This window comes from Diadema antillarum, unplaced genomic scaffold, assembly GCF_040938485.1.
Source record: "Diadema antillarum isolate AM-2024a unplaced genomic scaffold, OU_Dant_1.0 seq00000050_RagTag, whole genome shotgun sequence".
In the NCBI taxonomy this organism is placed as follows: Eukaryota; Metazoa; Echinodermata; class Echinoidea; order Diadematoida; family Diadematidae; genus Diadema; species Diadema antillarum.
Genome location: NW_027271159.1, coordinates 360,865 through 385,834, shown reverse-complemented (window position 1 = coordinate 385,834; position 24,970 = coordinate 360,865). Strand labels below are relative to the sequence as shown.

At 40.6% G+C, this 24,970-nt stretch overlaps 1 protein-coding gene across 1 annotated transcript in view; it reads right to left on the bottom strand.

Moving 5' to 3' along the window:
• Positions 1-24,644, bottom strand: part of LOC139725592 (fibrillin-1-like) — a 125,621-nt gene extending 100,977 nt beyond the window's left edge. The window contains exons 1-2 of the mRNA XM_071636683.1: positions 24,482-24,644; positions 324-468 (exon numbers count right to left, since the gene is read on the bottom strand). Coding sequence (XP_071492784.1) covers positions 324-400 — 77 coding nt within the window. The 5' untranslated portion in view covers positions 401-468; positions 24,482-24,644. The remainder of the gene's footprint in view (positions 1-323; positions 469-24,481) is intronic.
• Positions 24,645-24,970: the final 326 nt, after the last annotated feature.

Sequence of the window (24,970 nt, the reverse complement as noted above, 5' to 3'; positions counted from 1 at the left end):
GACTCACTTACAAAAATCGAGTATCAAACGTCCACGAAAATACTTTCTCAAATCAGCGCATGTTGATTCAAATAAAGGGGAAAATCATACATAATTTTTCATTGACTAATTGCACATGTTGTTTGTAAATGTAATGCAAGTAATTCACAAGTAAAATAAATGTAGAACAAAATTGCATGGACGGAATTAAAAAAAAAGTAGAAAGCTGCTACCGAAACAGAGGTAAATGAAAAAGTAAAGAGGAGGCACATTCATCAGTAAAAGAGACTTACAATTCAAGAATAATGAATCGTGCTCAACTCCTTATGTGTTGACAATCTTACCCGTTGATGACACCATTCTGGGCGAGGACTGTCACCACCACGCATGCCAAGAGTACGAACACAGATGACCGCAGCATCTTGTCTGGACTTCCCAGCACGGAGAGGATTAATGACGCTGATGAAAGCTACAACATCCAACTTGCTCCTGTACATCGCATGGAAAAGAGAAACGGTGAGAAAATGTCGAGACTCATTGCTTTAAGAGAATATCACATCATTCTCTCCAACGTTTTTATGATTTTTCCATCCACACTTATTTTCTTTATTCACTTATATTTCTACTTCTGTAGTAAAATGTTGTGTCCTCTTCCAGTTCTTTTACTTTCCTTCTCCAGTTCTCTTAATTTCCTTATTGCTCCATTTTCTTCTTTTCCTTCTTCTTGTTCCTGTTCAATTCAATTCAATTCAATTCAATTCAATTCATTTCAATTCAATTCAATTCAATTCAATTCAATTCAATTCAATTCAATTCAATTCAATTCAATTCAATTCATATTTTATTTCCTTTTTCTCAAAAAACATATACATATCACATTCTTCGGGAACAGAGAACAAGGCAAGCAAAACTATGTGAAGTTTCACCTAGTTTTCTTCATCTTCCCGCTCATTTTTCTCTCCTCCGAAAAGAGTCGCCTTTTTATTGCAAAGGAGGAAAACGTCAGGACACATTCATTATCTCGACACACAGATAGTTACAAACGTCAGAACCAAATTCTGAATTCTACAAAGGGTGATGGTTTGTATTTGATATCAAAAGTAACACAAATCTCTTCACAAAGAGCAATTTGCCATCAACTTACATCACGGCATATTCAACTATATAGAAATTCTATAGAGTACAGTGTACCTGCGGTTTAAAATGCCAGCTTAGTGAGTGAATATTAGGACAAAATATGAGGGGATACGATATAGGCCTACTATAAAGAAATATTCACAAATCCTTCCTGTATTAATTCATCATCCCGACATTCAGTCAAATCCACGGTATGGTGTTCTTGGGAAGCATGCAGTCACACGAATGCGGAATAGAAAGCCAACTAAGAATTTATGTGACGTTACACCTTTACAGCTCGGGGATATCCCTTTAAAAGTTGATTCGGATAAATAGAGCATAATCACATAAACAATATGACAGGAGTGCCGGTGAAATTGGCCATGAAACAAGACGGCTGTTGAAGTCTAAATATAGATTTTAAAAAAATAAGAATGATATCAGTTGCAACGCAAGAATGCAAACACAAGGTGATTCATAAAGTAATATTGACATTCGGAAAGGGGAGGAGGCAAGAGTTCTGACAAAGAGAATGAATTTATAAGATTGTTCACACCAATGGGACAGTTATTAGGATATGACAATCTTCTCCTTGCCTAATACTTAATGTCACGAATGATTTTATTGTATTGTGAAAACAAGTTTAACCTAAAAATTCCACGGTTTTCTCGTCTTTCGTGAGGTTCAAATAAAACGTCGGCACACATTAATGTTCGATTGTGCTCTATCTGAATCAACCTGTACCCGGTAGACATTTTTTCACTTCAAGAAATATTCAGTATGAATAATCAATACAAATGTTCACAAATCATATTCAGACAATACATTCAATTCAACTCTCTGTTACACAGAACTTTGAAAAACCTTTCCAATATACATAAATTTTCATCTTTACTTGCAAGTCTTGCACGTTCAACTTGTAATTGAGTTAAACACCTGTCGATAATCGAGACATCTCATTTCACTTCTTCCGCACAGAACTGTACATGATCGTCGACAACATGATGATCAGCCCTACTTTGATCCCAGCTCTTGTCATGTCAAGAATATTGATGTCGTACTTTGGCAACGTCTTGCGATTCCCTCCCCTCCCCCTCCCCCCCCCCCCCCCCGGCCCCGCCATCATCAATAAGGAGGAGATGGGTAGTCAGAGAGTTGCAGGAGTCTTAGGGTCACAGAAATACGGCAAGTGGAGTTAACATTGCCGTCTCTTGAGGCGGGATATTTTACAAAGTTTGTGAGATATTCACGAATGATAGGAAAATCATTTCCTCCCGTCAAATCCGGTGAGTGGGCGTGTGCATTGTCAGATTCCATATGCTGGGTAATACCGTTGTCGGATGGGGTGGGGTGATGGGGGTGTCATGGCGGAGGGAAATAGCTGTACGTCCACAGTCGACAAACACAACGTTGTGAAAACAGAAGTATGGTTCGACAAGTTTACGACTGTACGGAAAGGCATTTTCATTGCGAGCGCATCGTCATTTTTGTCTGTATGTCACCATTAATGACCAATCTAATGCTTTATTGGGGTAGAATCAAAACCAAATCTAGATTACCACGCACTGGAGTAAACATGCAATGCTTAAAAAAAAGGACGCTGACATTTTTGGGGTTTAGGGTTGGGGCCTAAACAGCTACACACCTCGTAAGAATCTCGGTCAATTTAAATTCGTCTATATAACTAGATCCACACACACAAAAAAAAAAACATCAGCGCGAAGCCTCTGATCAGAAATAGTAGTAGGAGAAAGGGCGAGACGTTTCTTTCACATTGGGCTTGGAGATCAATTCTCGAAGGAGTCCAAGTAATGAACCTTTAAAAGGTTGCCAATTTCCCTCTAAATAGAATTTGTGGAATGCTAAGGATAGCTTCTATCATCGTTGATTAGCCCTCCCTTGGACTGTCAGCAAGTCGCAATCAAAATCACTCATGACTCAGCACAATGATACCATTCCAACGATTATTTGTCACGCACAAGATTTACTGATCGTTGCTAATTTACCGCATCATATGCTGAAAGGTCAGGTTTCTCGTCTAGTGTCCCTCTCCACTAATTGTGAGCTGAAAGCTTATTGAGAAAAAAAAAGAAGAGAGTCAAAACTATTTGAGCTCATTAGAAGTCACGGAGAAGGAACCTCTCCTGATTTCACATTCATGACGGACGGCTGCGAAGCGCGATGAAAAACGCGCCGTGACTTAAATCGCCGTTACCTCTGACACCATGGCGATTCGTTAACCCGCGAACTCATGGACGAAGAAGGCCTTTCCATCGTCTGCCGTAGCCTCACGACCTGTCACGATTTGCCTGGTATTCGCCCGTCTGAAACATGGGCTTTTTTTTCTTTCTCTTTTTTTTTCCACGCTGAATGCCCCATTCGAGTTTTGATGACCAGATGCGATCGTCGAGGGGCATGTTACCGCACAACACAGGACCATGTTGAGACAGAGGTGGCGCGCTCTCACATACATATCGCGATAGAGAATGTCCCCTATTACTTGCAAGCCCCACGACTCCGGTAAAATGTGTTTACATGATACTTTCTCTCCCCCCTGTGGGGAAATAAAATGTGACAATGAACCCGACGGGCAGACTAAAGACTGGGAGAAACATCAGTCAGTCTGAATTACTGTATTTGTACTAAATAGTGTGTCTGAATAAGTTCATAATAAATGTAGTTTCAGACAGAAGTTTGCCTTGATAAAAGACAAATCGGCAATGTACTATTGACGATGGCAACTGTCAAGTTTGTGTGTGTGTGTGTGTGTGTATGTGTGTGTGTGTGTGTGTGTGTGTGTGTGTGTGAAAGAAACACATAAGAAATCAATATGATGCACTCTAATCGACAAGACAAGAGTAAGAATGAGACATGATTATCATGATGATTATCAGATAGCCAACGATATGTTTGAGAATTCAAATTCTGTGTCCATCTATCAACTGCATTTTCACTCCTCATTTCGACCTTGTCAATTCTCCATGCTATGTATGTACGTCTCTACAATTGGATTTCGAGGACTTTCACCGTCTACCAATCATTCTTTCGGTTACAGTTCGTTATTCCGAAGGCACGTTATTCTGAAGGTTCGTTAATCCGAAGGCACGTTATTCTGAAGGTTCGTTATTCCGAAAATGAATCGAAGTTCGATATTCCGAAGGTTCGTTACCACGCACTGTATTTTTTTTTCTCGGAATAACGAACTTAATTTCATTTTCGGATTAAGGAGCCTTCAGAATAACGAACATCTCCCCATCCTTATACATGTCTAGCCAACGCAGGACAGTATCCCCCTCTATCCTCCCTCCATTTTGTTTTCACGTCGAGGGCAGGACACATCAAAGGCTACGTCCTGTCTCAAGGTGACAAATTAATTAGATTATACATGATACGGATATAAATAGAGGGGAACATCCTCATAGTCTGGAAGTACACCATAACATAGATGTTGGGCTCTCCCTTCAAAGGGAACGCAGCGCGGCTAATTGTTTATGCGGATTTTTCCAAGGAGTTTCATGATTTTTCTAATGTTGACGGCGTATATAAATGCATAAAGCGACGGTATCAAATATGTATCGTAAATCATTACACTAAAGCTCTGTGTTTTTCTATATTTACCTTATACTTTCGAGAGTCTTTCACTAAAAGGTGAGACAGGAACTTTCGATGGGAAAGTTTTCACAAAACGTATGTATTGTTTCAGCAAATGTACAAAGAATAGTAAAACGCTCAACGAAAGCTTCAGGAAAATCGGATAACATCCGTTCAAAAGTTACGATATTTTCAGTTGCTTTCAGTGTGCTTCCCTCTGACTCTTCAACACTTCGCAATGTCACCGCAGTAACGAGAAAAGAAGCAGTGCAGAGTTTTAGCTTCAGTTTTTTTTTTCTTACAGGAAAGTCAAATGTTTCCGTGATCTTCTGCTGAATCGAATTTCATTCTTTATACATTTGGAGGAGCTTGATTAAGACAATGATCATTCAATGTACGCGAAGAATAAAAAGTTTTCGGAAATTCCTCCTGTTGCTGTCGTATTGTTCTACTATACTGCGACAAATTTCTGTTTTTCTGAGCGTTTTCCCGATCTTCGTACATTCGCTGAATCCACAAATATCTGAGAACTTACCCTTACACATGACAGCTTGCATATTAGTATCACGTTTAATGCTCGGCAAAAGAATTGCCAAGCATTAGATTTTTTTTTTTTTGTATTCAAAACCGCTTTGAATCATGTTTTCTTTTTCCTTTTTGATGATGGAAATAAACAAACTATTGAATTGAATTGAAAAGAAACGGATGATGTTCGTTAATCCTGTAAATTTGTAAATCCGCAAATGAAGTAAGGTTCATTATTCCGAAACACACACATTCGCTATAAGATGTACTTAGAGACAAAAGAAACGGGTGATGTTCGTTATTCCAATTTTTCGTTAATCCAAAACTGACGTAAGGTTCGTTTCGTTATTCCGAAGATTCGTTAATCCTAAAATTTGAATTTATTTTTTCCTTTTGAGTGACCTCTTAAACTAATTTGCATATCTCATTTTGATGATGAAGTGGTAGACGAGAAGGGTGACATTAAGAAGGGAATGGAAAATACTCCTTTTTTCATCAGTAATAGTTACAGATTACACAGTATTCCAGTTCGTCAATGACGTTTGTGTGTGTTTTTGTACATGTCTAGCGTGTATGTGTATGGGTGTGTGTGTGTGCGTGTGTGTGTGTGTGTGTGTGTGTGTGTGTGTGTGTGTGTGTGAGGGTGTGTGTGTGTCAGTGTGTGTGTGCGAGTCCACATTGCGTAATATCCTACAACTTGTGTAATAAATAACACCGTATTTTGCCACTAAATGAGGTTTATTTCATTTTCGGATTTACGAACCTTAATTCATTTTCGGATTTACGAACCTTAATTCATTTTCGGATTAACGAACCTCCGGAAGAACATTTCCTATTTCATTTTCGGAATTACAAGCCTTCGGAACAGCGAACATCGTTTTATTTTCGGGTTACCGAACCTTCAGAATAACGAAACAACATACCATCTTGTTTTTAACTTTAAAAGAGATTTCCATGTACTAGTATTCCACATGAATGTATGTAAAATTGTTATAAGAGAAAGGCTCTGATGTGTCAATCCTTGTCATAAAATGTCACAAAAAATAAAGGACTCGAAAATCGGCTTGAAAATACTCGAATTCGATGCATCTTGCACGTACCGCAATGCGATAGGTACGCATACAATCCAACATGCGTGACAAATTCAAGGAAAAAAAATAAAAAGCAAATGCTCATCGAAACTACGACATTCATAAAATGAGAATAACATGATCCGGCGCTTCGAAATATAGCCCACCAAAGTACGTGCAATTCACAAACTCGGCTTCCTTCCCGTTGCATGTCTGACAGTATACAGAAGTTGTGAACATACGTCGAGGATAATCAGGAAAGTAGGAGTGGAGGGATGGTGAGAGAGAGAACTAGAAGGGGGGGGGGGGTAGAAGAAGAAAGAGGGGGAGTTGAAAAAAAAAAAGAGTGGAATGATATGTCATGACTACTTCACAAATATTTGGACGTCCCACATGAGCAAGCCACACAAAATTCCGGAAAAACAGGATGAGGAAAAAAATAATTAATATTTTTCCTTGGCAGTTGGCGCTAACAAAAAACAAAACAAAAACACAAACAAAAAGAAACAAAAAGAAAGGGAAAGTCTGTTTTGAATTTGACTTCGGGGAAAGGTGATGCTGAAAAGTATCGCCAAATTACACAGCCCTTTCTTTCATGGAATTCAAACTCAGTGAGTGTAAATCCGGTCAAATTACACTGTTCTTTCCTTCTTGGAAATCCTGATCGAAATGTCCAGCTATTGACCTGCAAATCCGCAGCACGCGTCCCCTTTATTTTCTAAGAAAGCATCTCTTTCTTTTCCTCGCTCGCTTTCTGTCTGAGTGTTGATCTGTCCGTCTGTCTGTCTCTCTTCTCCAATACTCGTTCACTGTCTTCGCATATCGATATTGAGTATATATGACAAAAACGTCATTATTGCTAGATGTGACCAGGGCTGCGGGAGATCCCCGCGGACCATGAGTCATACTCGTGTATGCTACCTTCATGCCATGACAAACACGATTGAAGGACATGCTCAAGAGGTGGGGGGAGGGGGGGGGGAGGGGGGAGGGGGGGGGAGCGCTTTGACACATGATGAATTACTAGTACCTCTGAAAATCATTATTGATATACATTAACATTGGTCTATTGATTATTTTGTCAACACTTCCCTTGTAGACATAATTATTCAAAGTTCACTTGTTCGATTACTAAGAGGAAAGGCAGAGAAGGTGAATTAAATTGATTTGCACCAAAAAAAAGAAAAAAAAGTAGAGTCGAATTTCTTTTCAAATGATACAAATGTTGTAAAGTATACGAGTAGTCTTCTCACTCATCACCAAACTATGAGTGTGTTACGTAATATGCTGCTCCCAAACTGTGGAATCATCTACCCCAAACTCTCGCCAGCTAGCAATATATCTTCATCTTCAAAATAAAAAAACATCTAACAATTCACTTGTTTCATTAATATTAATAATTCAATGGTAAAGCGCATTTGACCATGTACGTATATGGGAAATGCGCGATATAAATGTATTGTTATTATTACCATTATTATTATCATTGTTATCACGATTACTATTATCATCATTTTTATTATCATTATTGAAATCATTATCATTATTATTGTTATCATTATTATTATTATTACTATTATTATTATTATTGTCATTATTATTATCATCATCATCATTATTATGTTATCATTATTACAAAATGGAAGCCACTGGAAAACGCATCATTATTCTTATCATTATCATTACCATTATCATTATCATTATTATCATGATTATTATTATTATCATTATCATTATCATTATTACTATTATTATTATTTTTATTATTATTATTATTATTACATTATCATTATTACTATTACCATCATCATCATTATTATGTTATCATTATAACAAAATGGAAGCCACTGGAAAACGCATCTAGCGCATTCAATTTGTCCTAAAGAGTCCAAAACAGCGTATGTGTTCTGATTGACGATTAGAATGACATAGGCGGCATGCAAGTGCAGAAGTTGGTCTTAAACACTGGCCTAAATTGGATTGGACCTTCGCAAGGTGAGAATGATATGAAGTTACTCATTGCAAAACTGAGCTGTAATTTCAGCTCAATCTCATTTCAAAACAACAACAACAACAAAAAGAAAGGTCGTTGAAAATTAAGAGGAGGAAGCACGATGTGCCAAATGTATCCAAAAATAGTTTTCCATTTTTCTTTGGCAATAAATATATCTGTGGTCAATCATTTTTGGTATTGGGCGATAAATTAATTATCAAGCATTAGGGCAACTTTTCTGGTCAAGGGTTCCCCACCTGATTGAAATTGTCTGAGGACCACCTACAGTTGAAGGTTCTGCTGCCTTTATCTTTAATGGCACACTTTCCTGATTTATCATCACAGTTATATTCGCGAAAATGATTACGTAGAGTCGAGGTGATAAATTCTAATATCCCATTTGAATGCTTTCTTGATGTCTTTTCATTTCATGTGGTTGGAAAATGGAAGTAGAGTGAGGCCGTAACTACAGTTTACTCACGTGGCCAACTGATATCATGGTCACTGGCAGGTCGCGTGAAAGTGTGGCACGTGCTCCTTTTTTCTTCAACATTTGTCCTGGATCTTTGAATCGCATTGCAAAGAGATATTGATTTCCTTTGAAGGTTATACAGTTGGATCACTGTTATTCTTTTCTTTTTAAATCTATCAACGCTTCGTTCCGTCTGACCTTTTTAGATTCGATGTCTCATGTTAACAGACGAAGAGAGACGAGCTCGCTATAATAGGCGGACCAACAAGAACTCAGTTTCAACTCGTACGGATAGCTAAGGAGGTATGTGATACCTCACTGGGATAACCGAATTGCGCAAAATTTTTATGTCTTGCTTGGGCTGCGTGATGATGAGAAGTACATGATGATGTTCCTCGTTCGCAATGTAAAGATAAAAGTTCCGCGTACTCTAGATGTCGAGAAAGACAAAATGAAAATCGATCCACCAAAATCGAATCAAATCAAATCAACTCAGCTCACCTCTACTCAATTCAATTCAATTCAGTTCAATTCAATTCAGTTCAATTTAACTCAAATCAACTCAACTCAGCTTAACTCAACTCAGCTTAACTCAACTCAACTCAATTCAAAGTCATAATTCTGAGCTGGTAAATCCTCTCGGGATCATTACATGTCATTCATATACCTCTGACATCATCTACGTATATAGTTACACTGCAGTACAGATGGCTGAACCATTGAGACTAATAAACAACTCAAGGACTAACGAAAAATGGTCAAATCACGATAAAGTTTGCACATCTTCGCAGCAAAATTTCGAATGTAGCACGACAGTTTTTATTGTATTGCAATCACTTTTTCATAATGCATACTAGGAGAAAGAAGAAGATGGGAAAGGGGAGGGGCGACGGAAGGAGCACACAAAAAAAGGCAAAGAGAGGAGGATGTTGCTGCTGCTGCTGCTGATGATGATGATCATGAGAATAGTTCTTGAAAATTATCTGGTCGTCAACTGGTCCGGAGAAAAATTAGCTTTGACTGGTGGCATTAGATGACTAGGCTGCACGGAATCGTGAGACAATTCGCAACTTCAGGTTCGTTGGAAGGATTTCGCGAACAACTTACAGTGCTCACATGTCCCTGGTTTAACAGTGGATGGTTGTTGACTGGAGAGTCGATTTCTGAACAATCTGATGCGTATTCGAATCGAAAGGGACAATTCCGGAATCCCTGCAAGATTACCTGTGTCTGTCTGTTGTTACTGATGTACATCCGGAAAAGCGAACAGAAATGTGGTCGATATACTCGTGAAAGTACTTGCGCAGGTGTCTGTTGCAGATTCCAAGAGATAATATACCAAACAATCATGTAAATCGTGTAAACATGTTTCATGCAATCAATCTAGAACATTCTTCAAATCCCTTGTTGCTATATAGATTCTCTAATAAAGATATAAAGCAACCATAATAGACAAATGTTCACAATTCATCTGTGACACCCCCCCCCCCCCAATCATTCAGATATTTGACAGAACTGGTATAGGCCTACACAGGTTTGGTTATTAAATCTACAGGAAAATGGCATTAATCTTAATATAATATTCATAATGTCCTCTGATACTGCAGCTTTCATCACATGTTTTCATCTGATTGCCTCCTAATAGCTGATTACTGGATTATTTTTAGCATTGTCGAGTATATTAAGAGCAATTTTATGAGGGGAGGATTGGTGATAAATAGGGAGAACTAATCTACATGAGAGAAAGTCAGACTACAGCGTTGACAAATTCAAGACACCAAATGTCAGTATTCACTTCCGTCATTGATTGTATAATATTTTATTTAGCCCTGAGAGATTGAATGTATAATCATGTGTGTGTGTGTGGGGGGGTCTCGGGTAAGTGGTGGCTCTCCGTTGGTCAACGTAAGTAGCATGAAGTTCTTTAGTTGTTATCTAACGCTTAGTTGTGTTAGGCATCTATTATAGAATTCGCAATACACACGGTTTTCCTTTTTCCCCCTCTTCGAATATTTGGAGAAACAGCCGCGACCCCTTTCTCATGACTGAGCTCCGCCACTTGTCACTGTCGCCAGGTAGAAATTCTCGGTAACGAAGATTAGAGAGACCTTCATCAAACCTTTATCAAACATCTTTTCATATTCATTTCCCCCCCTACATGTGCCCGTAAAGGTGCAGCGTGTCTGTCTCTTTCAACGAGATTGTGAATCATGGCTTGCCTGGCCTCGCGCGGACCTGGATTAGGGGTGTGCGGGCGCCCTATCAAGATGAAAGATGTCGGTTGATTATAGGTCAACAAAACCGAACAAGCTAATATCGCCAAGTACATCAGGATACATGCGAGCAATTAACACCCCGACAGTAGCCCTCGCTGGATCCAAAGGGACAACAACAATATCAGTAATTTACGCTGACACTGATTTATTTAACTTTTGAAGAAGTCTCGTCTAGTCAAGGAAAGGGATGGGGGGTCGTAACTTCCTTGTTGGCTTCACAAAATGTCTAATTCAACTGTGCAAAGTCTCTTTCAACGGCTTCGTCTTCTTTCATATCTCTATCTCCAATTATTTCTGTACAGCAGACACCAGCAAGGCCATTCTCCACCTCCTATTCATCTTCTCCATGATCCCTTCTCTCTCTCTCTCTCTCTCTCTCTCTCTCTCTCTCCTTCCTCCTATCCTCAACGCGCTCCCAGACATTGCACGTGCCAGTGCAACCTTGTGCACACTCCTATCTCTCCTTTAGCATTTCCTACGCTGAGAGAATTCTCACATTTCTCCCCAAGAAATAACATTTTATTGGCAACTGCAAAATGTTTCCACATGTCCGATCCAACTGATCCTGTTAAATGTATACATTGGGAATGAAGGTCGAACTTGGGGTTGAGAGGTAGGACGTTAAATAGGTCAGGCTCCGTGTGAGGATCACGTTTCACGTGAAACTGTTTAAACTTAAAGGAAGACTTTAGCCTCAAATGAAGTGTCTCAAGAGGAGAGTTGTTTCGACGTATATAGAGCGGAAAGTAAAATAAACCAATAAGAGAGGTTTAATAGGTTACGTTACTGCTAGATTAACGGCCAATAACATGATCTGACTTTTCGTCCTACGGTAACCTCATATAGGTCACGTGGTTGTGACGTCGATAGCAGAGAACTCTTCACCTTTGCTCGTGTATAATATAAAAAAGGGAAAGGGGTTTGATAGAACTTGCTGCCGATTACACACTACACACATTTACGAGGAATGTGTTATAAAAAGTGAACCTATTTTCAAGAATTTGAGGAGTTGCTGAGCTCGCGCAGCTCAATCCTCTTCCCCTGGGACGCCATTCTCGCAAGTACAAAGTATACATAAATGAAAAAACAACAACTCCCATTCATATGAATAAGCGCACACAACATTTCAACTCAGAGAAAGTTCCTGTGGGTAAGGGATAGATCATCGAAAACGATAGGGGCAGAGGGTGTCATGTTATGTTTATAGTCAGATCTCCACCTGACATCAACCTCTTTAAAAAAGATTCAATGACATAACCATGCTACTTCAATAAAGGTTCAATGCTGTGACGAATGGACGATTCTAGTTCAGGCAAGAGCGGACGAGATCTTCATTGAAAGCCCACAATCATATATAGAAAGAATTAACCTGCAATGCCACAATAATGCGGCAATAATTTCATAGTTAGCTGACTCTCAACTCAGTTCATTTCATTTCAATTCAATTCAACTATTGCATCATTTTTCAACAGAGCATCAAATAGTGGTACCCAGCTCGTGTTGTACAGGTGTGTGTATAAATGAAATTCTACCGAGTTTATTTCTGTCCTGGAAAATGAGTTACTGTTATGTTCTGAGGAAGTGCACGTACCCATCAAAAAGCGATATCTCTACATGACATAAAATCCTCGCAAATGTTTACACAAGTCACCTAAATCCGTATCCCGTTATCCTTACGTAAAAGCCTATTTGTTTTTGATGTTTCAAATCTTGTGATCAAAGTCAAATTCTAACCTATTTCAGCCAAATCCAAACAGGCCCGACTATGCGGTGCAGCCGGCAAATGACGAGGATAAGGTGTGTGCTCTTCACTCCGAGGTTGATTTGCATTAATTTTAACAGGTGTTTACTGTTACAGTGCACATTTTCTTCAAACTTGAATCTACACAAGGCTACAGTAAGGAGGCTACTAAATGTTTATATTTCTCTTGATTTCTCAAAAAGGGGCAGTCGTAGCAATCAATCATGCAAATTAGATGGGGGCAATGATATCATTTCCTCGTAAGTCTTCCATACACCTGAGCATACGATCTTTTCTTTCGTATGATATCACTAATAAGAGTATCTTTCGCATCACGTTATTGTAAAACCTTGAATAACCTAACAACAATGATGACTATCAAGCTGGTTATGCAACTGTATTGTTTTGATTTATTGACCAAAACATGATTTTTTTAATATTTAGGCCTATGTGTGTGCACCGACTAGAGAATTGTGAGATAATGAAGTATTAAATTTGATTCTTTGTTTGCGAACAATATCATATATTCGTTGGAAACGTGAAAGTCTTAAATCCCATAACTTTCTTATATCATGGCTTATTTCAATGAAACTGTCACCATTTTGTTCGTCTGAGTTTACTCTTTATGTTTTTAGGTCAACTTGAATACGGGGTAGAATTGGGCTATATAATCACGTCGCCTGCATGATATTATGAAAAGCTGAATTTCGGGTCGTGTGGACGCATTGAGAGTCACGCACATTCATGTTTCCCGATGCAAATCCAAACACAATTAAGTGTGCGGATGTGCACCTTTTCCTCTCAGGAACGTGGGGTGCGCCCTTCTGTATAGACATCTGTGGGAATCTCCGCACGGGCTAGACAGAATGAGGGGATGACTTGTGAAATATTGGCTCAGTCTCTGCACTGACAGTATACGGAGGGGAAAATCTTCAATTTATTAGGTAATTCGATATTATAAATCCCTGATTGATAAAGTAATTTCATCTGTCTCCACACACTTGATATAACGGGAGTATAAGTGGGCGAAGCATCTCGCAAGAGAATGTTATGGGTTCGTAATAATCAGACACCGTAGGCGCGCTTAACTGTGTCACGTCAAGACAAACTTATGAACTTGACGTGATTTCGACGTTGGGGGTGGAAGTGTAGGTTCTATTTTTGCGCCTAATGAATGACGTCTTATCAAGGATCTGCACGTACATGCTACAGAGTGATTCGACGGCTGTAAAAGGGGGGACTGCTTAATTGGAACAGGCACATGTAGACGGTGGGTGTAAATACTACAAAACAAAACAGTGAAACCATGCCAATAACAAACTTCGTTGTTTCGCAGACAAGAGTACTGCATGCTATGATATAACAAAACCAACCATGAGGTTTTACATCGTGACCCAATTAAAGGGAAACATGCACTGATAGAATGTCTGGTAAATTTCAACATTGTGGAGAGTTCGTCACATTGTGTTTGATTCCATCAACTCCTTTTTTTTCTATTTAAACTTTTATTCTAAAAACAGATGTTACTATAAACAACAAAGCAAGATTGAAATGGGATGAGAAACGACTGTTAAGGGGAAGTCCGAAGCCACGGAGTACAGGTGCAAAAAAAAAATGAATGTCATAAGAAGCATTTAGGCCTACACCTTTCGTTTACACGGTTTTTGACCAATTCTTTAGGGATCAAAAAGACCGTAATAGACCCACATACTTATACGAGTATTGACGCTTTTCAACAAAAATAATCGCCACTCTCAAAAGTAGGACCTAATTGTGGTTATAACCGAAGAAATTTTGTTTCTGCTTGTGCATTCCGCGTTACTGAATATTTCAGGAGCAGATAAAACTAGAAGGCGTGCGCTGAGGATAGCGTTCAGATTGATGCAACTCAATCTGCAGGTTCACAAAATATAATTTGCAAATTCAAAGGCAAGTGTTAGTCTTTATCATTTTCACAAATTTTCATGACAAAATCAAAGAAAAAAAATGCGTCTTCGTAAGGCTGCAGTTTCCAAACAATTAATATCTTGGATGAGACACTATTAGGCTGTTCACATTACCGCGAAACTTCGGGGTCTTGAAAGTATGCTGTCTCTAGAAAAAAGTTGATGCGGATCGACCTAATGAAGCCCTAAAGCAACACTTCAACGAGTACTACTATCGAAGAAAGAGACCAAAAAGAAACCAAATCGCAAAGTGCGTTTCCGATTCTTGTCTTGCATCAGATAAAAACTGCATCTTGCTTGCTTCCTTCTGTTCATCACGTGACCATGTTTCCAAGAACATGTCAGGAATGTCTTGCACGTTGCGAAGGTACCACAAACACCACAGAAAAGACAGGTATTTGTAGACATAATCTGTACAATGACCACCTCCTCCCCCTCTTCCCCTCAAGACCGCCATCTCGAAATGCCATTGAAATGGTATACTAACAGGTTGCCAATAGCAGTGACAGATGTGGACGGCGTACAGCTCACAGTAAGAACCCTGAAGATATACAGAAGGACGCGAGAATTTAGTCCCGCCCGCGTCCTCAGTTTGTTGATGGAATTGCAGAGTGCTTGGTCATGTTGTGTGCTACGTTCTTATTGTGTGCATTTATGCATAGGACCCTATATTTTCTGGCAGAGGAGGTGACCAGAATGCTAGTAGAGTACATGGAGATTGTGTTACGATTCAATTCAAGGCCGTGATGAGGTCATACAAAAACGCGATTTTGTTTCATTTTATTCGTAGACGCCGTGTGCCAGTCGGCTGCTGATGGGAACCACCAGGGATCGGCATCATTATGAATAACCCTTCCACCTCCGCACTCAAGGAGATATACTAGGCGAGCCTAGTACCTCAATGGTATAGCAAGGAGGTAACAGGGATATTGGGGGAGCCCCACCTCCCTGTGCCTGGAGGTATATCTCCGCTACATGGTTTTACCATGGAAGTAGCACACACATTATATGCACACGCATGCCATTCAATCAAGACAGTACAAAATGTAATAGGGTTACAGACCTGTGCGCTTTTCCCTTCACAATGTCATAAAAATGGCAACTTCAATACGTCAATGTCTACATCAGATTCAGGCTGGGTTTGTCAATTTAGTTTTGACGATAACCTGAACCTTTGTGTTGATTTCAGCAGTCATATATGGGCTACAAGGAAGAGAGGCTATTTCTCATCTCAATATGCTCTTTTCTGGACCGAATACTGTTGCAGTTCAACATTTAATTGTTGCAATACACGGTAATATCGAACCGGTAACATCAAAGTAAACACTGAAGAGGGTTCTGGTCAACCATTTAAAGGACAAATCAACTACAGTACCTTTTGAACACGGATGGACCAGTGTACAATGCCAAGTGTTCCGCACCTACTGATAGACCATGCAATAGCACGGAAGAGAGGTACAATACCGTTCCTTATTACTCATCATGCTGACATTACAACATTCCTTTGATCTGGGCCCGGGGTCATAATAAATCCTACTTTTTTACGCTGAAAGCAAGCGGGTCTTTGCCGTCCCATGGCCTACCTGCTCGTAAAGACGTAAATAAGCAAGAATTTCTCGATGAAAGACGCCCACGCATAAAAAACACCACGGTCCAGTCAATCAGCATTTCACCTATGTGCTAAGTGGCCTCTGACATCAACCTCTGCAGAAGAATTCATGAATTACTACTACATGAGAAACAGAACACCACACCTATATCAACACGATTACATTCACTAACATTATCACTCTCATTATTATTTTTAGTGCGACACCACCGGCATATTTCTATCCCTCTTATACTCCCCCCCCCCCCCGTCTCCATACTGTCCAACAACTTACTTCTGCATATTTGCTGAGGTTCTGAGGTTGTTTTCATCGTAATTATTACACTGTAGCACGTATGAAAATTCTAACACAACCTGGTTTTCAACCACTCGAAATTCAGCTTTTGCGACTTACGTCCGAAAAAAAAAAATGTTTGAATTTGATGACAGAGATTTCTTATCTTTCTCTTCCCACCCTCACTACATTCTTTCCCTCTGAGCAAGACCCCTTTCAGCACATAATCATCATTTGGTGATGCTGTTGTTGTTGTTGTTGTGTTGAAAATACTAAACAATAACCAAAATAACAGTAAAGATAACTGTTATATCAATTTCAGTACATCGTTTTCCATATACAAATTGTACTTGGTCATCACCGAACATTGTCATATTGCATGGAGATGATGCTGACTGGAAGATGTTGACTGGTTTGTCATCTTGGTTGGCTGTAAACGAGTAGATGTGCAATCGAATGTAAGGCTTTAGTGTTTCTTTTGCCATTAAACAGCCTCTTGATTTCTTGGCAGCTATGATGAATAAATTTGCGGATTAACGGGATGACCTACTAATATGTAACAACGGTCAAGAAATGTGGACAGAGTTAAAGATCTTGGAAGCAACAAATGATGTTCACGAACCACCTCAAAGGGGGAGCAATGAACTAACACAGGTTACTATTTAAACGATGTTTGTTTTCAATGATGAACTGTTCTGTAGGAAACAGGTGATCACTTCCTTGCTGAAATCCTACCAATTGCAGTGCCAAAGAACCCAGACAAAACAAAACAAAGCAAGGAGGGAAGCATAATAGATGGTCCAGTGCCATGAGATCTGGGTTAAGGATACATCTTGTCTTGTCCACGAAGACAGAAAAGTGCCTCCTGTGTGTTTCAACCATGGAGGTACCTCCGTGGTTTCAACCAAGGACTCATCAACAATACAGGCGTGGACAAAAACACGCAAAGAACACACATATACACACGCACAGAACACATTTCACGCACACGGCAAGAACCTTCAAACACATACACACACACACACACACCGCTTGCACTTCTACCTGAGCTCTCAGTTCGCCAGGTCATTGGTTGAACTGCAATAACAACGCCAGAAATCCTGCGATTTTGACGGGATTCCAAGCCATTATCACGTGCTTGTTTCCGTTTCCCTCGGAGAACTGGAAGTCAGTCGGTATGTGGTCTCGTGCAGGGGTATGACTGTACACACTGGAACCTCATGTTGGTCAACCCATGAAGCTACAATGGTCAACCGCATGTTCCGAACGTAAACGTCGAAAGACTCGACCAAGGAGGTATCTACCTGCCTCCTTCCCTCAAGAGCTCAATTATAGACATTGATAGGATGCTATCTAAATGAAATGCTAAAGAACTATTTGTTACATAATACAAGGAGCTTCCAAGCTCCTTGATAAACAAGCATCGACTGTGCTACAACATGTCATGTCACGTCAATTCCTTCAGCTTTCTACATCAACTCAATTCCTTCTCATTCCTTCAATTCCCGATATCCCCGATAATACTATGTCATCAAAAGTCGTCTTACTGAATTCAACTTGAGTGCACAGTGCTGGAATTACTACTAGGCATGACATGCATATAATTATAATAATACAAACATTTCCTTGGTTTTCGAAATCTACTCAGCGAATGCAAGTCCTGTGCTCCTACCTCGCAGCAGTTTCCACTCGCCGCCCTCTCTAGACTGTAATTTTCCGAACAACTTTGATTTGAACAACTCACTTCGGTAACATCAAATTGCTGGAAGGACTGCAGAGAAGAACTACCAAACTTACCCCAAGCATTAGACATCACCTCCCATATGAAGAAAGACTCCATAAACTCCATCTCACTACACGAGAAGATAGACGCAGAAGAGCAGACCTAATTCAAACCTACAGAATCTTCAACAACATAGACAGAATTAACCCGACAGAAATCTTTCAACTTGCTACACACACCAGAGCACAAGAGGACATCAACTCAAAATTCAGAAACAACATATATGTGAGAGTCGACGTCAGGAAGTACTCGTTCAGCCAGAGGGTCATACAAGATTGGAATATAATAATCTCCCTCCTTCAGCAGTATAATGCAACTTCACTCAACGGTTTTAAAACAGAGCTACAGTTATTCTGGGTTACAAAGGGCCAATAGCCCCCTCACCCTTGCCGCACTATCCATCTACCTGGATGTGCGGCGCTTCAGTAAGTTCAGTAAGTTCAATAAGTACACACAACTCTACAGTAGGGAGACGGAAGGATTGCACCTGCCTCTGAAACCACCACCTTCATTCAAGGTGGATTCCCACCTCCCTGACTCAACCCAGGGACGGTGCCAGTACCTCCCTGCACACAAAAACTGCAAAACTCTTCTCATCACGAACCAACCAACCCAACTCGAAGACAGACGTGGTTTGCGTTCCAGGGACATCTCTCAGCACCCTGACTGACACTTCTCTCCCTGCGACCTTTTCGACTTTTCGCCCCGGCGATATCTTATCACTTCTACTGATATCTCATCCCATGAACTCGTAACCTTGTACACTAGAGTTAGGCGGTAATACTTTTTTTTTTCCTCTCTCTCCATTTTTCTCTTTGACACTCTCTGCTATTTTACGATGCTGTAATTAGATGATGTCTGAAACATCGAAAAAAAAGAGAAAGAAAGTGAGCTAATTGAGTCGGGAAGTCATTCCCCTATAATGGAAATGACCTCAATACCATCATGATGTCAAAGGTCATTTAGAAATGTAACTCGATAACCCATCTTGAGAGAACTTCTACGTTTGACAGACGTCCCTACAACTGACGCTCGAGTTTTGTCGCATTGAATCATTATTTTGGGTTAAAAAAGTTTTCTAGCCAATATATATAAACGTACCAATTCGACTACAAACAGGAAAATATTATGAAGTCATCCTAGGTTGCTCACGTTGGTGGCTGGCATTTCCATAACCATGATCGTGCTCTTGTTTATATCACGTAGGCCTGTCTTTTTTCTTCATTTGTCCATTGGGACTGGGAAGGTTGCATGATTCCTGACAGATATTCACTGAGCATAACATGAACGCCTCACGTGAGTCACAGACACAAAACTTGTGGTCATCGACGACGTCTCAATGCTAAGTCATTCCACCAAGTTTTTTAACACACGCATACAAAAAAGAAAGAAGGTGGTGAATTATTTCAACAATACTCCCATAGTTGCAGCGAGTAATAAGTAGGCCCTACCTATATCATATATAAGTAGGACTACCTATATGCGATACCTTTATTAAATCAAGAGGAAGTTTTGGGCTTAATTCTAAACTATAATCTATTTCCGGTATAAAACGAAAGTCGAAGGAAATTCGAAACTCAGAGGGCTCGAACAAAGGGCCCTACTATACTACTACTGCTGCTGTTTGCTGCTTCAACTACTGCATTTCAATTACGGAGATAACCTGGGTAAACTGACATACGATTTGACTAAAAAAATTTACAGTGATGTTACATCTACCACTACTGCTTACTGCTACTACTACTACTACTACTACTACTACTACTACTACTACCACTATCACCACCACCTGGAAAGTCTCTCACCTCCCCTGGTTGCAAGGAGTCCAAGACACTACAAGCAGGGAGGTGAGAAAGAAGGGCACAACTCACAACCCCCTCCCTTCCCCTACCCCCTCCCCCTGCCCCCAGGAAAAAAAAGGGAGGAAAAAAAAAAAGAAATTTCCAACCATGGAGCTAAATAACGCTCCATGATCCTCACATATACCTATTCCTTGGATTCATTCACGATATGTGATTCCCCCTCCCCACCCTACTTCAAACCCAGGGTCCTTTTCCTTGACCTCTCGGGTCTCCAGCTCGATATACCTAATTCGCGATGTCTACTAAGTCAAGAAACAGACCTTTACGACTGTCATTCTACTTCGTTCCCATTATTGCATTTACAAGATGCGACCACAGACTAATATCACTCTCTCCTTCACAGCAAGTAAATCGATGTGGACTTGAAGCCGACATCACGTACCCCTAGGCTTCATAAATCACACGTGGTTGTAAACAGTAGGGGGATGTACATGCATTAAGTCACACTGCAAGGTTTTGAAAGGAACTGTACGGAACAAGTAAAAAACAAGAACAAAGACAAAAAAATGCGATTGATTTTTAAATGCATCACTGACAGCCGGTTGTGACATATGGCAGGCGTGAGGGAAAATACCGACACGATCTCGGGCATTGTCAGAGGTAACGAAAGAACTCCCTGTGTACCTCATGATCACGCAACAAATGCTGCCAAGTGATGGCAGGAAACTTCTGACTTGGCCCAGCCTAGGGAACGGGGAGCCACTGAACGATACACGAGCTAGACTCGCATGCAACACGACGAAACTGGATCATTTCCCCCTGGGATCCATACCATCTAAACTCACCCCGTCTCAAACTGCACAACAGGACTTTCCATTTAATCAATATAATAATGCCGAAGAGGAGATCTCGGGAGAAAGTTCACGTGCCTGTGTATTCTTATACTCCTCTCTGTTCTCTCTCATTTTTTTTTTAGGGGGGGGGGGGGTTATAGGATATGGAGTGGGGTGGGGTTGCTGCGATACAAATAGAAAAGGGGCATGCCTGTAACAGGAATACTCTGATACACAAAGGAGAACCCTATAGTTTGCCCATATGTGTGACCTCTTTGCCCAAGCGAGATGCTTCTTTCATTTCTTTCTCTTTTTTCTTTTTAAACTGAGACGACATACGGCACTCGCATTTTCCTCTCCGAATGACTGAGGGGAACTTTCTGTTTTCTACAAATACGCTGCATACACTTGTATCTAGTATCTCCCCTGCCACATTGGCACACACACACACACACACACACACACACACACACACTCACACATACACAGACATACACACTCATACATGCACGCACGGACAAATGGAAGCAAACATGCCACCACTTCAAATTTAGCGACTCAACCAAGCTTCTTGACTGAACAGACGAAAAAGACAAAAGAGGAGCGATAAAGAACACGCACTAACCAATGTAAAGACTGGAGTTGCTGGGCCTGTCTCCCGGAGCCTTTGAGAAATTTCACAGCAAATCCAAAGTGTTTGTTCAGGGGGTCTCTCTATACTTAGCCTGGAAATCTTAATTTGACGGGTTTCGCTAGAAAAATGGTCCGATTTGTTTGTCCAACGAATAATTCGAGAGCCAGGGGAAGGGGGGGGTGGGTGAAACCGTCTTTGACGCAAGAGTTATCTCGTTTTGATGAAGAAAGGATGTCGGTAACAAAATTCCGACATGCAGCGATAGTAAGAAGCCCCGCGGAATAAAAAAGGAAGCCATGGTGCTACGTACTACTGCTGTGTCTAGACCCCCTCCCCCTTTTCACATGATCGGATGTGAAGTAGAGCACGATAGACAGAAGACAGGCACAGTTGGTTTGCGACGCTCAAAACACTATGAAAGAATGTCAAAGTAACCTGAAGAGGCAGTCATGAAGAACAGCTAATTACATACATACCCTGGCGCCTTTTTTCCCTGCGCTGTACACAATATAGCCCATCTTCGTTCTTTACATAAATTTGGAAAATGGGTGAGCATGTCAACAAAAGAACAAAATTAGGGATTTTGCGATGTGACACCGATCGAAACCAGGTCCGACCGTTTGGATTATTAGCTCGGCTCAAGGGCACTATCTACCATAGAATTTGTCAACAATGTGCTGCAAATATGTAGAAATGATAAAGGACCAGATACTTGTTCAAGGGAACATTCTTATTATTGAATAGTATTGGTGGTTGTGGAAAATTAATAGAATAACCATCTGGCCAAGACTTAAATACGGAAGGACGAGCGTTAAGAGAGAGAGAGAGAGAAAAAAAAAAGCATAAACAAGGGATGACAGCAAAATGCGGATTAAATACAACGTATATTTATGACCTACTGTCAAAGAAATAATGATCATCCTATCAGTACCATCGATGAATGCTCTGAAAGGGAGGGAGAAAAGGTGGAAGGGTCAAGGGGTAAACAAAATAGGAACATGGGAAGAATACTGTACCCTGCCTAGACACAATGACGTGACTGACCGACACTTTGTGTGGAACCAAGAGCCGGTTGTCATGTTGAATGTGTATTGATATACCGGCTATTCTACGGCTGAGCTAGTTTACGCAAATTCGAGTTGCTTTCCAGTTCCCCGGGTAAAGTCTATAGTGATGAAAAGATTGCCCTCCAAAAGGCACTACATTTTTTCCTTCCACATACAAGGCGGCGAATTGTACGATATATGAAAGCAGCTTTTACAGACCAGTCTTGTAACGAAACACGAACTGCTTTCAGCCCGTTCGGATAGAAACCACACGACTTCCAAGGACAACTATTGATCATTCGGAAGTTTGCACCGTTACCTTTTTCCTGCCGTCTCGGTAATATACTGCATATTGACTGTTCCAAATATTCAAAAGCCAGGCCAGGTACAGACTCTCATCTCAATAGGCTATGACGTTATGATATACGTACACCTGTCACAGTAAATATAATACCAAAGTTCACAAAGCTCAGCTGCAGCTGCGACGATTCAAATGACTCCACTCTGAACCTTTTCATTTCGACCATCTTTTTTTTTTTCAAGATTACAGTCATGATCATGAGTACTTCGTACCATGTATTTCATCTTATTCAGTTCACTTTTTTAATAGCTATGAATTTTGACTGCTGATCGGATGTATAGGCGCAGACTCTACTGTCTTTTCGTTCTTCTGTATGAACAGCACATTAAGTCTCGGTAATGGTATAGTTTTTGATCGAGCAATTTCTTAATCATCCATAACATCATCATCAAACAGACCACTTCCCTGACTAGACCCTCTACACGACGGGTGAAGTGAAAGTTGCACAGTGCTGACAAGTTCGTAGAAAGTTTGCGTTTTAATACCCCTTCACAATGCCTTGCTAAGACCAGGGAGGTGGAAGAGTCTCTTCCACCTCCCTGCTATAATAGGACATAACAACAGAGCAAACAGCTACAAGAGCAAACACTCTTTCGTTTATCTCGCTGTAAAGACGCTCTCTTCTCCAGCCCACTCCAGACTGGTGGGGTATTACCGGTAGCTGTAAAGATTGAAAACAACTTGCTCTTTGTAAATTGTGAATAGCCTAGCCTGCATGTGAGAGACCTGCATGCATGTGAGAGACAAATCTCTCCATGTGTCTCTTGTTTAAGACCGTATCTACCACAAAAAGGACACATATATGCCAGTGATTGTGTGTTCTCATGACAACTGAGACGATCATACAGCTTTTACAACAACTGACACCAATTTCTCCGTGTACCTCAACGGCTCCTCCCTTATAAAATACATCAGTTATATAAGAATGTTGACCGAAAGATCGGTCTGTATCTGCTCGTCGGGGATTAATGTTCCGCGGAGATTGCGTCTAATTGCGTCTGGCTTCACGGATCCCCTCCTTTAATATACGAAGGAGAGTGATTACGTTGAAAATAATTCGGAAGACTCCTCCGGACAGACGGATCTTTCTGTGTAATGAAAATGGTGTTACACATTCACTCCTGACCTGAAGAAACACGAACATATAATATAAAGTTGGTAATGTTGAGTGGACCGATTGGAATAATTGAGGGACTAAGGATTGTCACCTTTTCTTTGAACTACATGTCGTATGGACCATCGTCTGATTAAAACAGGGGTAGACATATTCACGAATTTCCCAACAGCAACGCAATATATTAGGGTAAAAATACAAGGCACCAAGTTTTGCACCCATCCATCTTGCTCAAACGTCAAAATACACACCAGTCACACTCAGCTCAGCTCAACGCACTCTAGCTCCTCTCGCTACCCCCCGCATGCCCGCTTACCTCCACTATCTCCCCTCCAAAACACACACTGGCGCAGCTCAGCAGAGTTTAGAATCCACACGATTTGACAACACCGATCGTACTGTGTGTTTCAAGACACCTGGTCAAGTAAAAAAATCGACATCAGCACAGTAAGAAATCCTTCGCTATTCTGTTGGCAGAAAAATCGAAGGGGTGAAGAAGCAAGAACTTTTTTGTCGGCTTAAGTTCGAGCGTGCTCCTCCTAGCTCTTGTCTCCACTTTCAATCTGCCTTGACCACCTATGGAGTAATCCTTTCGCAGTTTCCTCAGCATATGGATGGGAGGACGCAGATACCTGCGTGTGTGTGCGCGCACATACGATAACACAATGAACCACTGTTGCGCAGGCTCTCGAGTGCTGTGTCAGTTTGTATGTTTTTTTTTTCCTAAGCATTTTTTACGAGTACGTACACACGAACATAGAAACACACACGTACACACACACACACACATACACTCACCGCACAC